This window comes from Palaemon carinicauda, chromosome 1, assembly GCF_036898095.1.
Source record: "Palaemon carinicauda isolate YSFRI2023 chromosome 1, ASM3689809v2, whole genome shotgun sequence".
NCBI classification, from domain to species: Eukaryota; Metazoa; Arthropoda; class Malacostraca; order Decapoda; family Palaemonidae; genus Palaemon; species Palaemon carinicauda.
The window spans coordinates 474,961-490,951 of NC_090725.1; the positions used below are offsets into that span (position 1 = coordinate 474,961).

The 15,991-nt window shown below is 47.0% G+C and overlaps 1 protein-coding gene and 1 long non-coding RNA gene across 2 annotated transcripts in view; both read left to right on the top strand.

Annotated features, from left to right (window-relative positions):
* LOC137641336 (uncharacterized) overlaps positions 1 to 15,991 on the top strand; it is a 386,962-nt gene that overhangs the window by 322,006 nt on the left and 48,965 nt on the right. The window lies entirely within an intron of this gene.
* Positions 4,372 to 7,065, top strand: LOC137646373 (uncharacterized). The gene is made up of 2 exons (XM_068379479.1): positions 4,372 to 4,952; positions 5,062 to 7,065. The coding sequence occupies exons 1-2, from the start codon at positions 4,743 to 4,745 to the stop codon at positions 7,057 to 7,059; spliced, it is 2,208 nt and encodes a 735-aa protein (XP_068235580.1). The 5' UTR covers positions 4,372 to 4,742; the 3' UTR covers positions 7,060 to 7,065.

Genomic DNA, 15,991 nt, shown 5'->3' on the forward strand with positions numbered 1-15,991 from the left:
ATTTGTGGTTAGAAATTGCCAAATACAGCTTATATGTGAAAAAGTGCAAGGTTAGAGGTGAAATTTTGAGTTACACTTGGGCCAATAATACTGTACAGTACTGTATTAAAGATTTACAAAGAACAAGAGTCAAAACATGAACTTAGATTGTTCCAGCACTAATACAAACCATTTCGCTCTTTATTAGGGAATATACTTTCGGCAAAGTTGGAAGACTATAAGACTTTTAATGAGGTATAAACACCCCACTGCTAGTTAGTGGGTGTTAGTGGGTAGTACCAGCTACCCTGCTTACACACACACACACACACACTCATACACCTGTGTTATCTCGTCACTTTTGCTTTTGGGTCTGTGGATAGTGGACGTTCGTCTCTCTCCCCCGCACAACCTTTTTTGACAGGCCTTTGACTACAGGCCAGTCAAAAAAGTCTTTAGCTGGGGGTTCAGTGAATACTCCTACTAGTCTTTTCTTTTCCATTGGAAGAATCAGGATTAACCAGCCTTTCATTGAGGATAAAGAAACTACAGTACTGTAGTTGAATACTGTATTGATGAGTTTTCTTCTTAAACAATCCTTGCCTTTGATAATTTTTAGCTCTTGCCTCTTTTGCTGTAGGTGAGCAAACGTTGGATTGATACCCTGAGACGAGCAGCTCTGGAATGTTTACATGCAACACGTTACAAACATCTTTGGAACGTTTTCCACCTGTTCTTGTTTTTGTTAATTAACTTAGCTACTTCATGCTATTGTAGTAGCTCCTTCTCTAGATTGTTCTCTCTGTAGAACTACACTAGATGGACTGCTAAGGGTGTGCACATTTTTAAGAGAGTGGCACGACACAGCAAACGTTCACAAGTCATATTTCCTCACCTTTCTGCCCACAGGAGTGATATATCTAACACCACTTAATGGGTGGGTGGGGGAAAAGTACGTAAATGAATTGTAAAAATACAGATCTGAGCAGGTGCTCAGGTCAGTACTGCATTATTGTAGGCAATGCATTTAGTGTATTTCCCAAGGGCTACAATAGGCAGGGTGCTAATATGGTATCAATGGGTGCTGGCTTAAACTTTTGGCACCAGCAGATCATCTTCTATTTGACTAAATTCCCAAGGGCTATAACAGGCAAGGTGCTAATATGGTAGCAAAGGGAGCTGGCTTACACCTTTGGCACCAACAGATCTTCTATTTTGAGTTGACAGGCAGGGCACTAATATAGTAGCAAAAGGAGCTGGCTTACAGCTTTGGCACCAGCAGATTTTTATTTGAGGATCTGCAAGATAGTGCTCACAAGAACACTTCACCACCATACCCTCCTCTCAGATAAGTGCGTTCGCAGAACTCGCTGAATGCTATGATAGGTACCTTCATCCTCACCCCCCTGAGCTCGCCGACCCTTCGGCAATTGTTGGCAGATATTGCTAATTTTCAGGTATAGGGGCAAGTCTCGTCAGCTTCATTCCTGAATTTGTAGCTAGACTTGAATTCAGGACCAACAATCCTGGTTGTCAGCTTTTATGTATTGTACTACAAGAGCAGTAAGGTGCTACTTAGATGAACTCGAGGATTTTGCCCACAAATCAAGCACTCGCTTTTCAGCATTTGTAGATTCAATAATAACTTTTCTGTGATGCAAGTACAGTACTTCTGATGTGGCTATTGAAGGGTCAGTCTACGTTTATTACCCACTACCTGCAAGACGTACACACAAGACGCTATCTTGACAGGCCCTGTGGTAGCTGCACAGCGAGTTGATTACGTAGCTACCTTATCTCCTCTTGGGTAAGTCTAGCAAGGAACTCGGCAATGACGAGTGGGTGATATATGCCAATGATCCCTGAAGGGTCGGTGAGCTCAGAGGGGTGAGGATAAAGGTTCCTATCCTAGTGTTGAGCGTGTTCAGCGAACACACTCGTCTGAGAGGACTACTGTATTAGCAGTCGTTCGAGTACAGAGGTCATGGTGTTAGTCTGGGAGGACTTGAAAGGATCTGACTGGCCTTTTTCTTTAATCTTCCCCCTCCTGGGACACAGCATCCAAAGGTCCTGTTAGCTGCATCTCTTCGACTGCAGGTATGCCTTATATAGACTATTTTTTTATATTCCCTGTTATGCCCCCAATCTTCTTATGAAGGGGAATTGGAACATCTGGTCCCTTTTTTTATATATTCACAATCCAGTAAATTGTACATAGACCATAACAACCATAGTTACTTTCTTATGTTCATAATCACTTCAGCACAGGTTGTTAACCCACTGGTATTTTTAGGCCATTGGTTTATGAAAGTGTCAGGGCGCTCATCCCTCGCATCATCATGCTTGTATGTAGTGATCTTGGGTCGAAAGTTACACCCAGAATGAAGGGACTTCCACCCACCCAAGAGTGAGTCGTCACGGTAAAGAGGGAATGGTTTGTATTCGTGTAGGAATAAGTAACAAATTTGGAAGTAATTTGTATTTTTCCTAACTATACAAACCTTAGCGTTTTACAAATATAGGTACTTAACCCGCCAACCCGTTCCCCACCTTGAAAAAGGTATGAAGGGGGGGGGGGGGCACTCGGGGACCCGGTACTTGCCCCCGCTACCATTGGTATTTACGGGGAAGGTTGTAGACACTTCATTAAAAGTATCTACTGTATCTCTCTTGTAGAAAACTCGGGTGTGTATACAATAGTTAGGAAAAATGCATATAGGGATAGACTTTCGGCAAAGCTGAAACTAGCCATAAGACTTTTTAGTGAGATGGAACTAGTTGGGGGTAGGAGGGGGGAGCCAGGGTACTCAGCCACCCCTCACACACACACTTGCCTATTCTGATAACTTTTTCTTTTGTCTTGGAGAGAGTAGACAGGACGTCTCTCTCTCTCTCTCTCTCTCCCTCCCTCCCTCCCTCCCTCCCTCCCTCCCTCCCTCCCTCCTCCCAACTGTTTTTTACCCGTTGACTTCTTTTTCTTCTTGATTGTGTTTCTATATATATTTGAACATTATTATGTTTTTATTTATGTATAGATTTTTTCTTTTTATTACACAGTAATGTTGCTATTTCTGGGGCGGCCTGTGACGGCCGGTGAGAAAGGTCCTTCCTTATACCTTTCCTAAAATAAATCTTCCAAATATACTAGAGAAAGATAAAAGCATGGAATGCAGAGGTTACAACCCTCGCGCGAACACCTTGTAGGTGTCGTGTATTAAACAAAGGCGTGTGTAAACCACTATTCACAGGTTGTCTTCCATTTAGATAATCCCTTCATCAATGGGGAGGGCCGTGACAGGCCCTAGATAACATGATTGAACTCCCCAACGACACCTACCACGCGCGCCCTCTAGGACATCCTTCTGTAATTGGACTTGCAGCAAGCATAGTTTTTTTGGGCACAGTGTTTTTTCGAAGAATTTCTCGTTATTTCAACATGACTGACGTTGTTACTTCACCCTTACCAATGTTAAGTACCATAGTTTGTTTTGGCAGCTTTTGGCAGTACCGGGCATTTGTTCTATTTCCATTATGGTGGTTTTTAGTTTTGGAAGCGATTGTCCTGCCGAGGTATCGGCAGCCATTTTGGGTATGTTCGCTTCGGTAAATTTTCTAGTTATTTTTGCCCATCTGGTACTCTGTCAGCTAGGTTATATCACTTACGTTTTATAGCCTTTTATGTTATCATTAATTATTATTAATTTTTACTATGGTATTTATTTGCTTGCAAGTCCAATTTGGACCTACGAAGAATAGCGATTTAAGATAGCGTTTTAAAGCATAGTAACGATTTAAAGCTTAGCGATTTAGTCTGTTAATTTGTACCCTCCTGGAGGGTTCGTTTTAGACTATATCCTTGTTTATTTGTTACGTTGTCGTTATTCTTCGTTATTACTATTACTAAGAAAAGCAATCAATTTTATTAATTTTCTTATTTATTGTGTGATGTTAATTTTTAATATGTAACCTTGAGAGCGAAAGCATAGAGTGCTCGTTTCCTGTTCTACAGGTATGAGTTATCCTTTCTCTCGTTTTCTTTGAGTAAGAGAGGTGAATTTCCCGTTCTCCGTTTTTATACGATCACGGGTTATTCAGGCCTCCTCTCAGTATCAGAATTGATGATAGTACGTTTAATATTATAAACGATTTATTGATGTGGTTACTGTTAATATAGCTAACACTATTATTAGGTACGTTAGTGTATGAGTCATTAATTGGGGTCATTTTATACCGACACCCTTAGCTCCGCCTTGAGTTATGCTTAGCTCCGCCTTGAGTTATGCTCCGCTATAATGGATACTCATTGGGTGAGAACTAGTTATCGTTCCGGAGCAGATTTTTGGAGTGCAACGGTGAGATCCGGCACTCGGACTCCGGCTGAAGCCTTTTACACACGAACCTTTGTCATGTTTGATCACAATTACACCGTTAAGGCCCCCGTTTTCATCGTATCTCCGGCTTCACTGGAGATAACTCATTCATTGAGGTTAATGTTATCGTACCGGAGACGGTCACGATATCACGATGACGGGCCTTTGCTACCGGACCTCCGGTAAAAACAGAGATCAAGCAGGAGTCCAGAACCGGAGTTAACAGTGTGATACCGATGAAGTTTAGAGATTCATGCTACGTGGTTACTGGTTTCTATTATAATTTCTTATTTTATTAAGGTGTTAGCTACTACCATACTCACACATTAATTAAGATTTAAGTGTTTCTGATTCATAAGTCAATGACAAGAATCTCAAGGAACATCCAGACTTATGTCTTCTTTCTTTTTACAGAAAGTCCGCTGCACTGCCAGGGGCTGCTCCGCTGCCTTTACTGATCCCATGGGCCATGATCTATGCCGGGCCCATGCCCATTGCGCCATATCCTTCTCTCGGGAACCGGGACAAGCCCCCTATACGATATGGTTTCCGGAGGCATGCATGCTCTGCTATGAGCTGTCAGCCCTACTCCTGAGCGAGGAGGTAAGTTGGTTCTAGTGTCCCTGTTAATATCCTTTGCGAAGAATTAATTGCTCTTTATATATTGACTTCAGTTTTGGCTTCATCATTAATTCCCTCTCTCCTCTTTCAGGCTGATGATGAATCTCTCAGGGAGGCGAGAGCTACTCTCCGGCCTTGGGTGTCAGGGTTTGGGAGGAATGCGCCTGCTGGCGCACCCTATCTCCTTGATGGAGACATGGCTTCTCGCCTATTCCCAGGCTCTACTACTGCAGCAGTTCCACCGGAGACAGCGGCCCCGTTAATTGAAGTGATTAGAGAAACCATTCTAACTGAGGAAGAGGTTTTAGTGACGGAGGCCGAGCCCTACCTAGGTCTGGACGAGGAACCCATGGATGAGCAGGTAGGTGGTGTTGAGTTGGTGGACCCCCTTTCACCCCACACTCCTTCCTCTACTACTTCCTTTCACGGCTTTGATAAACCTACGGCTTCTCCTCGAGGTCCCTCCATTCCTGTACGACCCAAGGTGAAGCCACTACGTACCTTTAAGCCTTCAGCTTTGCCATTATCAGTGTCACCGGTTCCGGGACCCTCAAAGGATCCTGATGTTCATATTGCTATACCTAAAACCGTGACTCCTAAGAAGTCAAAGTCTACTAAGTCCAGGGCTTCGTTAGAGGATCAGGCTCGGGGGCCCCCTTTATCCGCCGCCATGGTCAGGGATATTGTGAAAGAACAGATACAACAATATCTTCAACAGTCTAGGGCAGACCGAGGAGCTATGACGGAGCTCAAAGATATGGTGGCAAGTCTCATCCGTTCCGGAACTCAGATGCCCCCTCCTTCAGCCCCGGACGCATCGAAGTTACCTCCCTTCGAGAAAAACAACCCTTGGAGGTTTGCCTTACATGCTCCATATATTGATGGTGCCATAACTCTAGAGGGCATAGGCACCCGTCCTCTAGAGGACTTAGAATTTTACCCTCCGGGACTAGAATTCCCATTCAACGGCTTCGTCCGATTGAAAGAACATGCCTTGGTTAGGTTAGACAAGGTACCGAAGGAAACGGTAATATTCCCTAAAGAGCAGGCCCAATCTTTCTGGGCCAGGACGTTGTCAGACTGGGGTTGCACTAATTCCAAGCTCACCCCACACAAAGGAGCCTACACCATATTTACAGCTTCTCCAGGTATTACCTTGCCTATTACAGATAAAGTGGCAGCTCTTACTTTTCAGGCTATCAAAGAAGGTTCTGCCATGCCGGCTCTTAAAGAGACCGATCCCACCTCCATGCTCATTCCGAGTACCGTTACTATCTGGGATGATGCCCCCGCTACTTTCACAGTAGGGAAGTTAGACCCAGACTGTGCCTCTAATCTGTTCTCCGAGAAGCTTCCTAAATTACCAGATATTCTTCTCAAGACTGAGTTTGAGGCACGGAATAGGTTGGCTAGGTCTCTCCACTCCATTACCTCCGTGGAGTCCCTAACCTCACTTTATCCGACCGAGACCATGTTCCGGGTATTCACAAAGAACCTGTCTCTGTCCTTCCAAATCGACTTACACGAGTTTTGTTCGGCTCGGGTTAGTTGCAGGAAGCACGTTCTTTCTGAGGCCACGATCAGGCATGAACCGAATAGGCTGATAGCTTCCCCCTGCTGGGGTAAGAACCTTTTTCCTCAGGAGGAGGTGAACAAGGTACTACAAGACGCTGCGAGAGCAAATCAAAATTTGCAAGTGAGGTGGGGCCTCACTGCCAAAAAGAGGGTTGAAGGTCAAAAACAAACCTTCTTCAGGAAGAAACAGAGGTTTGCCCCTTACAAGACGAGCCGAGGTCACTACCAACAATCGCCGATTGCCCACTCGTCTTCACAGTCTCCCACTGCTTCGTCTCCTCTACAGCCGAAACACCCTCAACAGGTGGTCTACCTCACTGCTCCCCCAGGTACCCAACCCAACCCCGTTTGGATGCCCTCACCCGCATACAACCCTAGCTACGGACCCTCAGGTCCCTTTCGTGGACACCAGAGAGGTAGCTACAGGGCTAGAGGACAGTTCCGTCAACGAGGCGGACCTAGGACAAGGGGTTCTCGAGGAGGGAAAGAACCTAGATTCACTCCCTCGCAATGATATAGTTCCGGTAGGGGGGAGACTTTACCACTTTCGAGACCGTTGGACCTTCAGTCCGTGGGCTCACAGCATAGTCTCCAAAGGCTTGGGGTGGAAATGGTCACAAGGTTCTCCTCCTCCACCAGTGACCTTCTTCCAGAGACCCACAACCATTCTGAGAGAGTACACCACCGAGTTACTACAGAAAAAAAGCAATCAAACGGGTTCGATCGCTGAAGTTCCAAGGCCGCCTGTTCACAGTTCCGAAGAAAGGCTCGTCGGCATTGAGAGTGGTCCTGGACTTGTCAAAGCTAAATTCTTACATCCTCTGCGACAAGTTCCGGATGTTGACCATCTCTCAGGTACGTACCCTGCTTCCCCGTGGGGCCGTCACCACCTCTATCGATCTTACCGACGCCTATTATCACGTACCAATAGCTCGAAACTTCTCTCCTTACCTAGGTTTCCGTCTAGGCAGGAAAGCCTTTGCATTCAAAGTCATGCCCTTCGGCCTCAACATTGCACCCAGGATATTCACGAAACTGGGAGAGACAGTGCTAGAACAACTCAGGAACCAAGGGATTCAGATCGTTGCTTATCTGGACGATTGGCTTATTTGGGCTCGGTCAGCCCTGGAGTGCAACAGAGCTACGAAGAAAGTACTTCGTTTTCTCGCCAACCTGGGATTTCGGGTCAATCTCCAAAAATCCCGCCTACTTCCATCAGACCGCTTCGAATGGTTAGGCATACAGTGGGACCTTGCACGGCACAAGCTGGTTCTACCTCCCAAAAAGGTAAGAGAAATAGCTTCCAAGGTCAAGAATTTTCTAAAACACAGGCAGGTGTCCAGAAGAGCCTTAGAAAGAATCCTCGGCCTTCTTCAATTCGCCTCAGTAACAGATCGCCTATTGAAAGCCAAACTCAAAGACATCAATCGAGTTTGGAGAAAGAGAGCCACAGTACCTTTAAGAGACAAGGTCTCGAAAATCCCCTCTGTCTTGAAAATGAGATTACAGCCATGGTCCGAACCGAAGAACCTTTCCAAATCGGTTCCTCTTCAATTCCCACCCCCACAAGTGACAATTCATACAGACGCGTCTCTGAGTGGATGGGGGGGTTACTACGAACGTCAGATGTTTCAGGGCTCTTGGTCACCCGCCATGAAACACTTCCACATCAATGTTCTCGAAGCCATGGCAGTGTTCTTGACCCTGAAGAGGCTCTCTCCTCCGAGGTCGACCCACATCAGAGTAGTGTCAGACAGCACAGCCGTAGTACACTGCATCAACAGAGGAGGATCCAAGTCGCCCAACCTGAATCAGATCCTGGTCACTATCTTCACCTTGGCAGCAGAAAAGAACTGGTTCCTGTCAGCAACCCACCTAGCGGGAGTCCAGAATGTGATAGCGGACTCACTATCCAGGACGAAACCACTGGAATCAGAATGGTCTCTGGACATAATTTCATTCCGGTGGATACTCAGGCTGGTTCCGGGCCTTCAGGTAGATCTATTCGCAACTCAGATGAATCACAAACTTCCTTGTTATGTGACACCAAACATGGACCCTCAGGCTTATGCCATAGACGCATTAACCCTGGATTGGAACCATTTGAGGAAGATTTACCTATTTCCACCAGTGAATCTTCTAATGAAAGTATTGCACAAACTACGCTCCTTCCGGGGGACAGTGGCCTTAGTAGCACCTCACTGGCCAAAGAGCAGTTGGTTTCCTCTCCTCCTCGAGCTGAAACTCCGACCCTTCCGGATTCCATTCCCCAAACTAACCCAAGTAATTCAAACACAGACTGTGTCAGATTCCTCAAGGATAGCCAAAACCCTAACTTTGTGGACTTCATGAAGTTTGCAGCTCATAAAGACGCAAACATTGACCCGGAAAACGTTCTCTTCATCGAAGCGGACAAAAGGGACTCGACAATTCGTCAATATGATTCGGCTGTTAAGAAATTAGCAGGTTTCCTAAAGAATTCAGACCACACTCGTATGACTCCGAATTTAGCCATCTCGTTCTTTAGGTTCTTATTTGACAAGGGCTTGGCAGCTAGCACTATAACTACCATCAAGTCAGCTTTGAAGAAGATATTCCTGGTTGGGTTTAACATTAATCTAGCTGATTCCTATTTCTCATCTATTCCAAAAGCATGTGCTAGGCTTCGGCCGTTGGATCGGCCGCAAAAAGTCTCTTGGTCTCTGAACAATGTCCTCAAACTCGCGTCGGACACTGACAACGAGTCCTGCTCTTATATCACTCTGCTTAGGAAGACGTTATTTCTATCAGCTATGGCCTCAGGTGCTAGAATCTCAGAACTAGCAGTGCTCTCACGTAACCCGGAAAACATAGATTTCCTCCCTACAGGCGAAGTACTGCTTACCCCAGACAGAGCTTTCCTAGCTAAAAATGAGGACCCGCAAAATAGGTGGTCCCCTTGGAAGATCATCTCTCTTCCCCAGGATCCTTCGCTGTGTCCAGTCACTACTCTCAGGACCTTTTTAGCTAGATCTGCCACCCGCTCGTCTGGCCCCTTATTTATCAGGGAACAAGGTGGTACTTTGACCATTCAAGGTATCAGACAACAAATCCTCTACTTCATTAAACATGCTAACCCGGAATCATTTCCCCATGCTCATGATATACGGTCAATAGCTACCTCTATCAATTACTTCCAGAACATGGACTTTGATGACCTTAAAAAATACACGGGTTGGAAATCTCCTATGGTTTTCAAACGCCACTATCTAAAGAACTTACAGGCCCTTAAATACCCTACGGTTGCAGCGGGGAGTCTTATCTCCCCCCATTAATCTCTGATTATTTCTTTATTCCATCTCTTCTCTCCTCCCTCCTGACCACCTCTCACACCACGTCGCCACTCTCCTGGGTGGTTCGTTAGCCCTAAGTTATTTTGCCATGTTTAATTGTTATGATTTAAATGTTATTGTAATTACCATTCCTGTAAAGTTTAGATATGCTTAGACATGTAAGGTTGATACCTTTCACGACGGGACACTCAGGTGATCCCTGGTCCTCATATTATTTTAGCATTACATCCCCTATGCCTATGGCTAGTTTATGATTTATGTTTACTTACAGTATTATATTATTGCCTTACATGGTGTTTGTTTTCTCCTTATTATGTTATTAATTTATTGGGCCTGGAAGGCATTCTCTGGTACATTCTCACCGGCCGTCACAGGCCGCCCCAGAAAAGGGATTTTGACGAAGGAAAAATCTATTTCTGGGAAGAGGCCTGTGACGCCCGGTGAAACCCTTCCCGGTTATTTGATACGGACCCCACCCCTCTTTTTTCCTTGCCAAGCCATATGTTCTTGCAGAAGGATGTCCTAGAGGGCGCGCGTGGTAGGTGTCGTTGGGGAGTTCAATCATGTTATCTAGGGCCTGTCACGGCCCTCCCCATTGATGAAGGGATTATCTAAATGGAAGACAACCTGTGAATAGTGGTTTACACACGCCTTTGTTTAATACACGACACCTACAAGGTGTTCGCGCGAGGGTTGTAACCTCTGCATTCCATGCTTTTATCTTTCTCTAGTATATTTGGAAGATTTATATTAGGAAAGGTATAAGGAAGGACCTTTCTCACCGGGCGTCACAGGCCTCTTCCCAGAAATAGATTTTTCCTTCGTCAAAATCCCTTTTTTTTATTGGTAGCGCGTGTAGTGTTCCTCAAGGACAGAGAAACCTTCTCTTTGATCTTTTCCCCCCTTTAACGTCGGACAATAGTAGGTTGGTGGCCTCCCCTGCTCCGACTGTAGCGGCCTGGCCTCCATCTCAGGGGAGTCTTCTTTTCTCCTCTGTTTCAATGTTGATGTCGGTTGCCCCTACGAGTTAATCGGGAGGAAGACCTCTTTGCTGACAGTTTCTCTCAGGGTAATCTCGCCTGTCTAGGGGTTGAGTTTTTTCCCCTCGTAGGCGAAGAATTTTTAAATCTCATTTTGTTCCGTAACCGAAATACAAACCACGCTATTTAAATAGGGTATTACTTTCAGCGTAGCTGAAATGACGAGCCATTAAATTTTTAACGAGGGTTTACTACCCCCTCGCTAACTAGCGAGGGGGTAGGGGAGGAGAGGCTAGCTACCCCTCCCCCCTCACACACCGGTGAACGAGTTCACTTTGCTTCTGGCTCGGGTGATGAACAGACATGTCCGCTCTCACCCTCGAGTATTGACAGCCTTAATCTTTTTTGCTTTTTTCTTTCAGTTGTGTGTTTGGAAGTTGGCCTCTCTCTTTATCATGCGGAAATGCCCCGGATTACCAGACCGCCCTTGTGGGACATATATGTCGGCGGTCGAGACGGACCTCACACCTTGTGTCCGTTCTGCAGGTGCCAACGGTGTGATAAGGATAAAGTTTGTTGTGAGTGTAGGGAGTGGTCTACCTCCCAGTGGGAGAGATTTTCCCGGCGCCGAAAGAAGAAGTCCAAGCGGGATCTTTCTCCTTCAAGTATCTCCTTGAAGAAGGAAATCTCCAAGGACTCTTCTTTCGTTGTCCGAACCTCCTCCGAAGCTCCCACTCGATCGATCTCTCCCGAGAGGCTGTCGAGCGGTAGCTTAGGCCGTACTTGTGTTGACCGACCTCGGGGTTCAGGAGAGGGAGTTGCCTCCCATAGCGAGGCAGCTCCTCCTCCTCCTCCGGGGGAGGATTTATCTATGAATGTTGCTAATGATGATTTATTGCAGCTTTGTGCTTCCTTGAGGCTTAAGGGTTCGCCCTCCAGGGAAGCCCTGTTTGACTTTATCCAGTTGGGAGCAGCTTTCAAACAGTCGCCGGTGATAGTGGAGGTTGACCCTCTGTCTATCGTCGACGTTGTTGTGGCAGAGGCTTCCGGCGAGTGGGGTCAAACTTCTACCTTGGGTGCTGATGTTGCTGAAGGCTTGGTTCCCCCCTCCGAACATCCTTTGAGGGAGGGGTCAAGTCCAAAGGTCTCTCCTGCAGGTGTTTCTCCCCCTCGGGGGAGTTCACTAACAGAGACTCCTCTTCGGAGGACTGACGATGGTGTTCCTGATGCCCCCAGAGGACGTATCCGACACAAGGCTCGTCTTCCTCTTCGCTGTAGAGGCCTTCCTTCTCCCCACAAGGGAGTTAGGAGGCGCCTTTTTGGCTCCTCGCCTTCGCAGTCCCCCGCAGAGGATCCTCCTCACCGTGCTTTGACCGTTGCAGCTGCATCACTGGACCCCTCTGCAGATCGTTCGCGATCTCCTCCGCCTGCCAGACCTGCGGACCTTCCTTCTCCGTTCCTGGCAGCTGACGCGCTGTGGGCGCCCACGCACCCCGTTTTCTAACGGGCACCGGTCCCTTCCGGGCAAAAGGGGCTTGCTCACAATGTGGGCAAGTCCCTTAAGTGCCAGGTATCCCCTGTGCGCCCACGCTCTCCTGCGCAATTGCACGCAAGCGCTCGCCTGTTCCTGAGACAACGACACGGAGACATCCTATGCCAGGGACAACGTGCCAGCGACCTCCTGCTGCAGAGTCGACGCGCCAGCGCTCTCACCGATCTCCTCCTGCTCGTCAGTGCTCACCTGCGCGCCAGCGCGCACCTGTGCGCCAGCGATCTCCTGCACGCCAGCGATCTCCTAATCGCCCACAATCTCCAGCTTTCCAGCGCTCTCCTCCTGCTCGCCAGCGCGCACCTACACGCCATTGCTCGCCTGCGCGCCCTCGATCTCCGGATCTGAGCACAGGAAAGAAGACTCGCCCCTCGCCTTCTCGCTAGCCATCTCCTGCGAGCCCTCGGAACTCGCCCACCTATCAGCCCTCACCTGCGCACCATCGCGCGCACAGGTACCAGTCCCTACCGTACGCCCTTCCAGAGGCTTCCGAGATCCTGCGCGCCCACGAGCAGTCTCCTCCTTGCGCTTCCACGCTTGCTGGTCCTTCTGCGCGGCCTCTGTCTTCACCTGACCGCGCACCTGCGCGCCATCAATCTCCTGCGCGCACCATCTTCTGCGCGCCATCACTCCCCAGCATGCAATCGCGCCCACGAGCCTGCTCGCCGTAGATCACCTACGCGCCCACGCGCATCGTCACCTGTGCGCAGTCGCACACTTGCACGCCCTGCGCGTCATCGCTCGCCTGCGTGCCTTCGCTCGCCTGCGCGCCATCGCTCGCCTGCGCGCCATCGCTCGCCTGCGCGCCATTGCTCGCCTGCGCGCCCTTGCCCACGCGCTCCCGCGCCTTCATCTCCGCGCGCGCACTCACGTTCGCCCGCGCGCGAACCTGGGATTATTCCCTCGCGCGAGCGCCAGTGCGAGCCCAAGCGCGATTCCCACTTGGTTTCACAATGCGAGCTACCGAACGAGTTGTCAGGAACGAGAGCAGCCAGGTTGTCTTCATGTTTCCCCCCCCCCCCCGCAAGCGCAAGCCAGCGCGCTCACAGGAGGAGGGGAGATCTTCAGATAGGTCCAGGCACCCATCTTCTTCCCTTTCTTACCAGGCAGGCCATGTTGTAGTCTCTACGCCAAAGGATCGCCCGATTCCCTTCCCTCCAGAGGGAGTCTCTGACACTGCGTCTGTCAGTAAGCAGCCATGGTTTGAGTCCCTTATCAGAGCTGTCGTCCAGGCTGTTAAGCCTGCCTTCTCTGATTTGGGCCCCAAACCAAGGGCAGCTCCGACCCCACTGAAGAGGAAGAGAGGAGTAGAGATCGTGATGACTTCTCCTCGGGTCCCTCTTAATGAGAGAATGCCTTGATGAAGTCATTAAGCTTCAGCACGGCATTTCATTTCCGTGCTGAAACTTGGTGACGGGCAAGAGGGCTCTCGAACTTGGGGAAATTGCTCCCCCAGTTCGAATCTAAATTTCTCTCTTTTACCTTTTTCTTTTTCTCAATACTACTTCGACTTTATCCTAATTTCACAAACTTTCTTTAGTCTTGCTTTCCAAACTCTATGAGAAAAATTTCCCTCATTATATGTGTGTATATATTATGTACATATATATTTATTTATTTATTTTTTTTCTTTTCTCCTATGGCTTGGATGTTTTTACATCCATTGTAGCCCCGGCGGGGATGTTCATACATCCTTTATTGCTGCCTGCTTTGATGAGTGGGAGGAGGTATCACGGTTGGGAGGTGTTTGCATTCAAAGCTATATGTGAGAGTATTGGATGATTTCAGCCATCCCGAAGATGGTTTGGACCTTTTTGGCGGAACTATTCTCAAGTGTTGGGTCTTCGGAATCCAGGGGATCCAATGCTTGGGGTAGGACTCTCGGCTTTTGGCCGGAAGCCCGTCATTATAGATATGGGGAGGATGATTCCATAATTTCTTGGTCTCAGTCCTAACAGGCGGGTTCAGCTTACACCTGTGCCTCTATATCTGTTTTGATGCTATCCTTCGGGTAGGGTATGGAGTGGACCATCTGGGAAGTATACTCTCATTGTGCCGATAGTGGAGAGTGCAAATTTCCTTTCCGACGCGTGATGGCCTAACATTCTCGAGCAGGTACATCAAACTAACTCTTTTTCCCTCTCTTTAGTATAATGGATTCCTTAAGGAACGAACCCCCATCCCCTGGATACGCTGACTCTCCCCCGGCACTGTTGACGACCTCTGCTAATGTGATAAGGGATAGCTCTGTTGATGACCTCGGAACGGGAAAGGACCATTCTACTGATATTTCTAAATCGAGTAATTTGGGTAACACGAGGAAACTTCGAATCCTCCATGTTACACAAATTTCAATAGAAACAAATTATGATGATCTATGTAAAGCATTTGAATGCTATGGATGCATAAAAGAAATAAGGATGAAACTTGAAGCTGAAACTTGGGATTCATGGATATCTTATAGTAGTTATGACGAAGCATTTAGTGCAATAAGTAATTTGAATAATATTAAAATTAATAACTTGAATGTCGCGGCTGCTCTCTGCGATAAGGTACCAAAAGATTTAGATGTGTACAGGCCTGCCGATTGGTTGGAAAAAGGCGCAGATTTAGTCATGCCCTCCCAGAGAAATCCAAAACCACCGATGTGGCTTATAGCTGAATCAAAGGGGGTTACAGGGAATTATTTTAAAATATGCAAATTGATTCAGAAAAAAGTAGGAACTATTGCACCAGGCGATATATCTCGTTTCGGAGAAAATAGTTTCCTTATCCATGCCAAATCCAGTACACAGTCGGTAATATTGTCCAATATGAAAATAAATAATGATGACATTAAGTTAGATGTCAAACCCCACCTAAATTTTAGCCACGGAAGGGGCGTAGTTTTTAACAGAGATCTATATGATTTTACAGAGGAGGAGATACTGGCCATGTGTCCATTAAATATTTGGAAAGTTCATAAAGTCCCAGGTACATCAATGATAATCCTTACATTCCAGGATGCTGATGTATCTTTTCATATTATTATCGAGAACGAAAGGATTAAAGTAAGACCCTTCAAGCAGAAGCCATTGCAATACTTTAATTGTTTTAAATTTGGGCACCCGTCCAAAGTTTGCAAAAATGAGAAGATGTGTGGTATTTGCTCCAAATCTTACCATGGAGAGAGTGCACTTGGAGCCAGGTGTTTAAATTGCAGCTCGAATCACAAATCCACAGACAAGATCTGCGAGCTATATAAGTTGGAGGAAGCTGCCCTCAACAAATCAAACTTAGAACACATAAGTGTGACCCATGCCAAAAGACACTTAAATAAATCAAATACATATGCTAAGGCATTAAAATCAAACCAACCTAGCACTGCCAATAGCTCAAAAAAAAGTATACTATCTGACAAAATGTCAAATAACGAGGTAACCATATCACCTCCTGAGGCTTTACCACGGTGTATTAACACTAGGTCATTGCCCATTGCTGTACAGCCTTCAGCCGCCATTACAAAAAGTAATACAAACCTCTCTCAGGCCATGTCCTTGCCTGATCTGATGGAGGTTCCACTTAAGACTAACTTACCTGATGCAC

Bases quoted from the DNA above. Each gene is read 5' to 3' on its own strand.
- LOC137646373 (XM_068379479.1), top strand. From the start codon at position 4,743: ATGTCTTCTTTCTTTTTACAGAAAGTCCGCTGCACTGCCAGGGGCTGC. The intron at 4,953-5,061 runs GTAAGTTGGTTC...CTCCTCTTTCAG, and splicing joins CCCTACTCCTGAGCGAGGAG to GCTGATGATGAATCTCTCAG.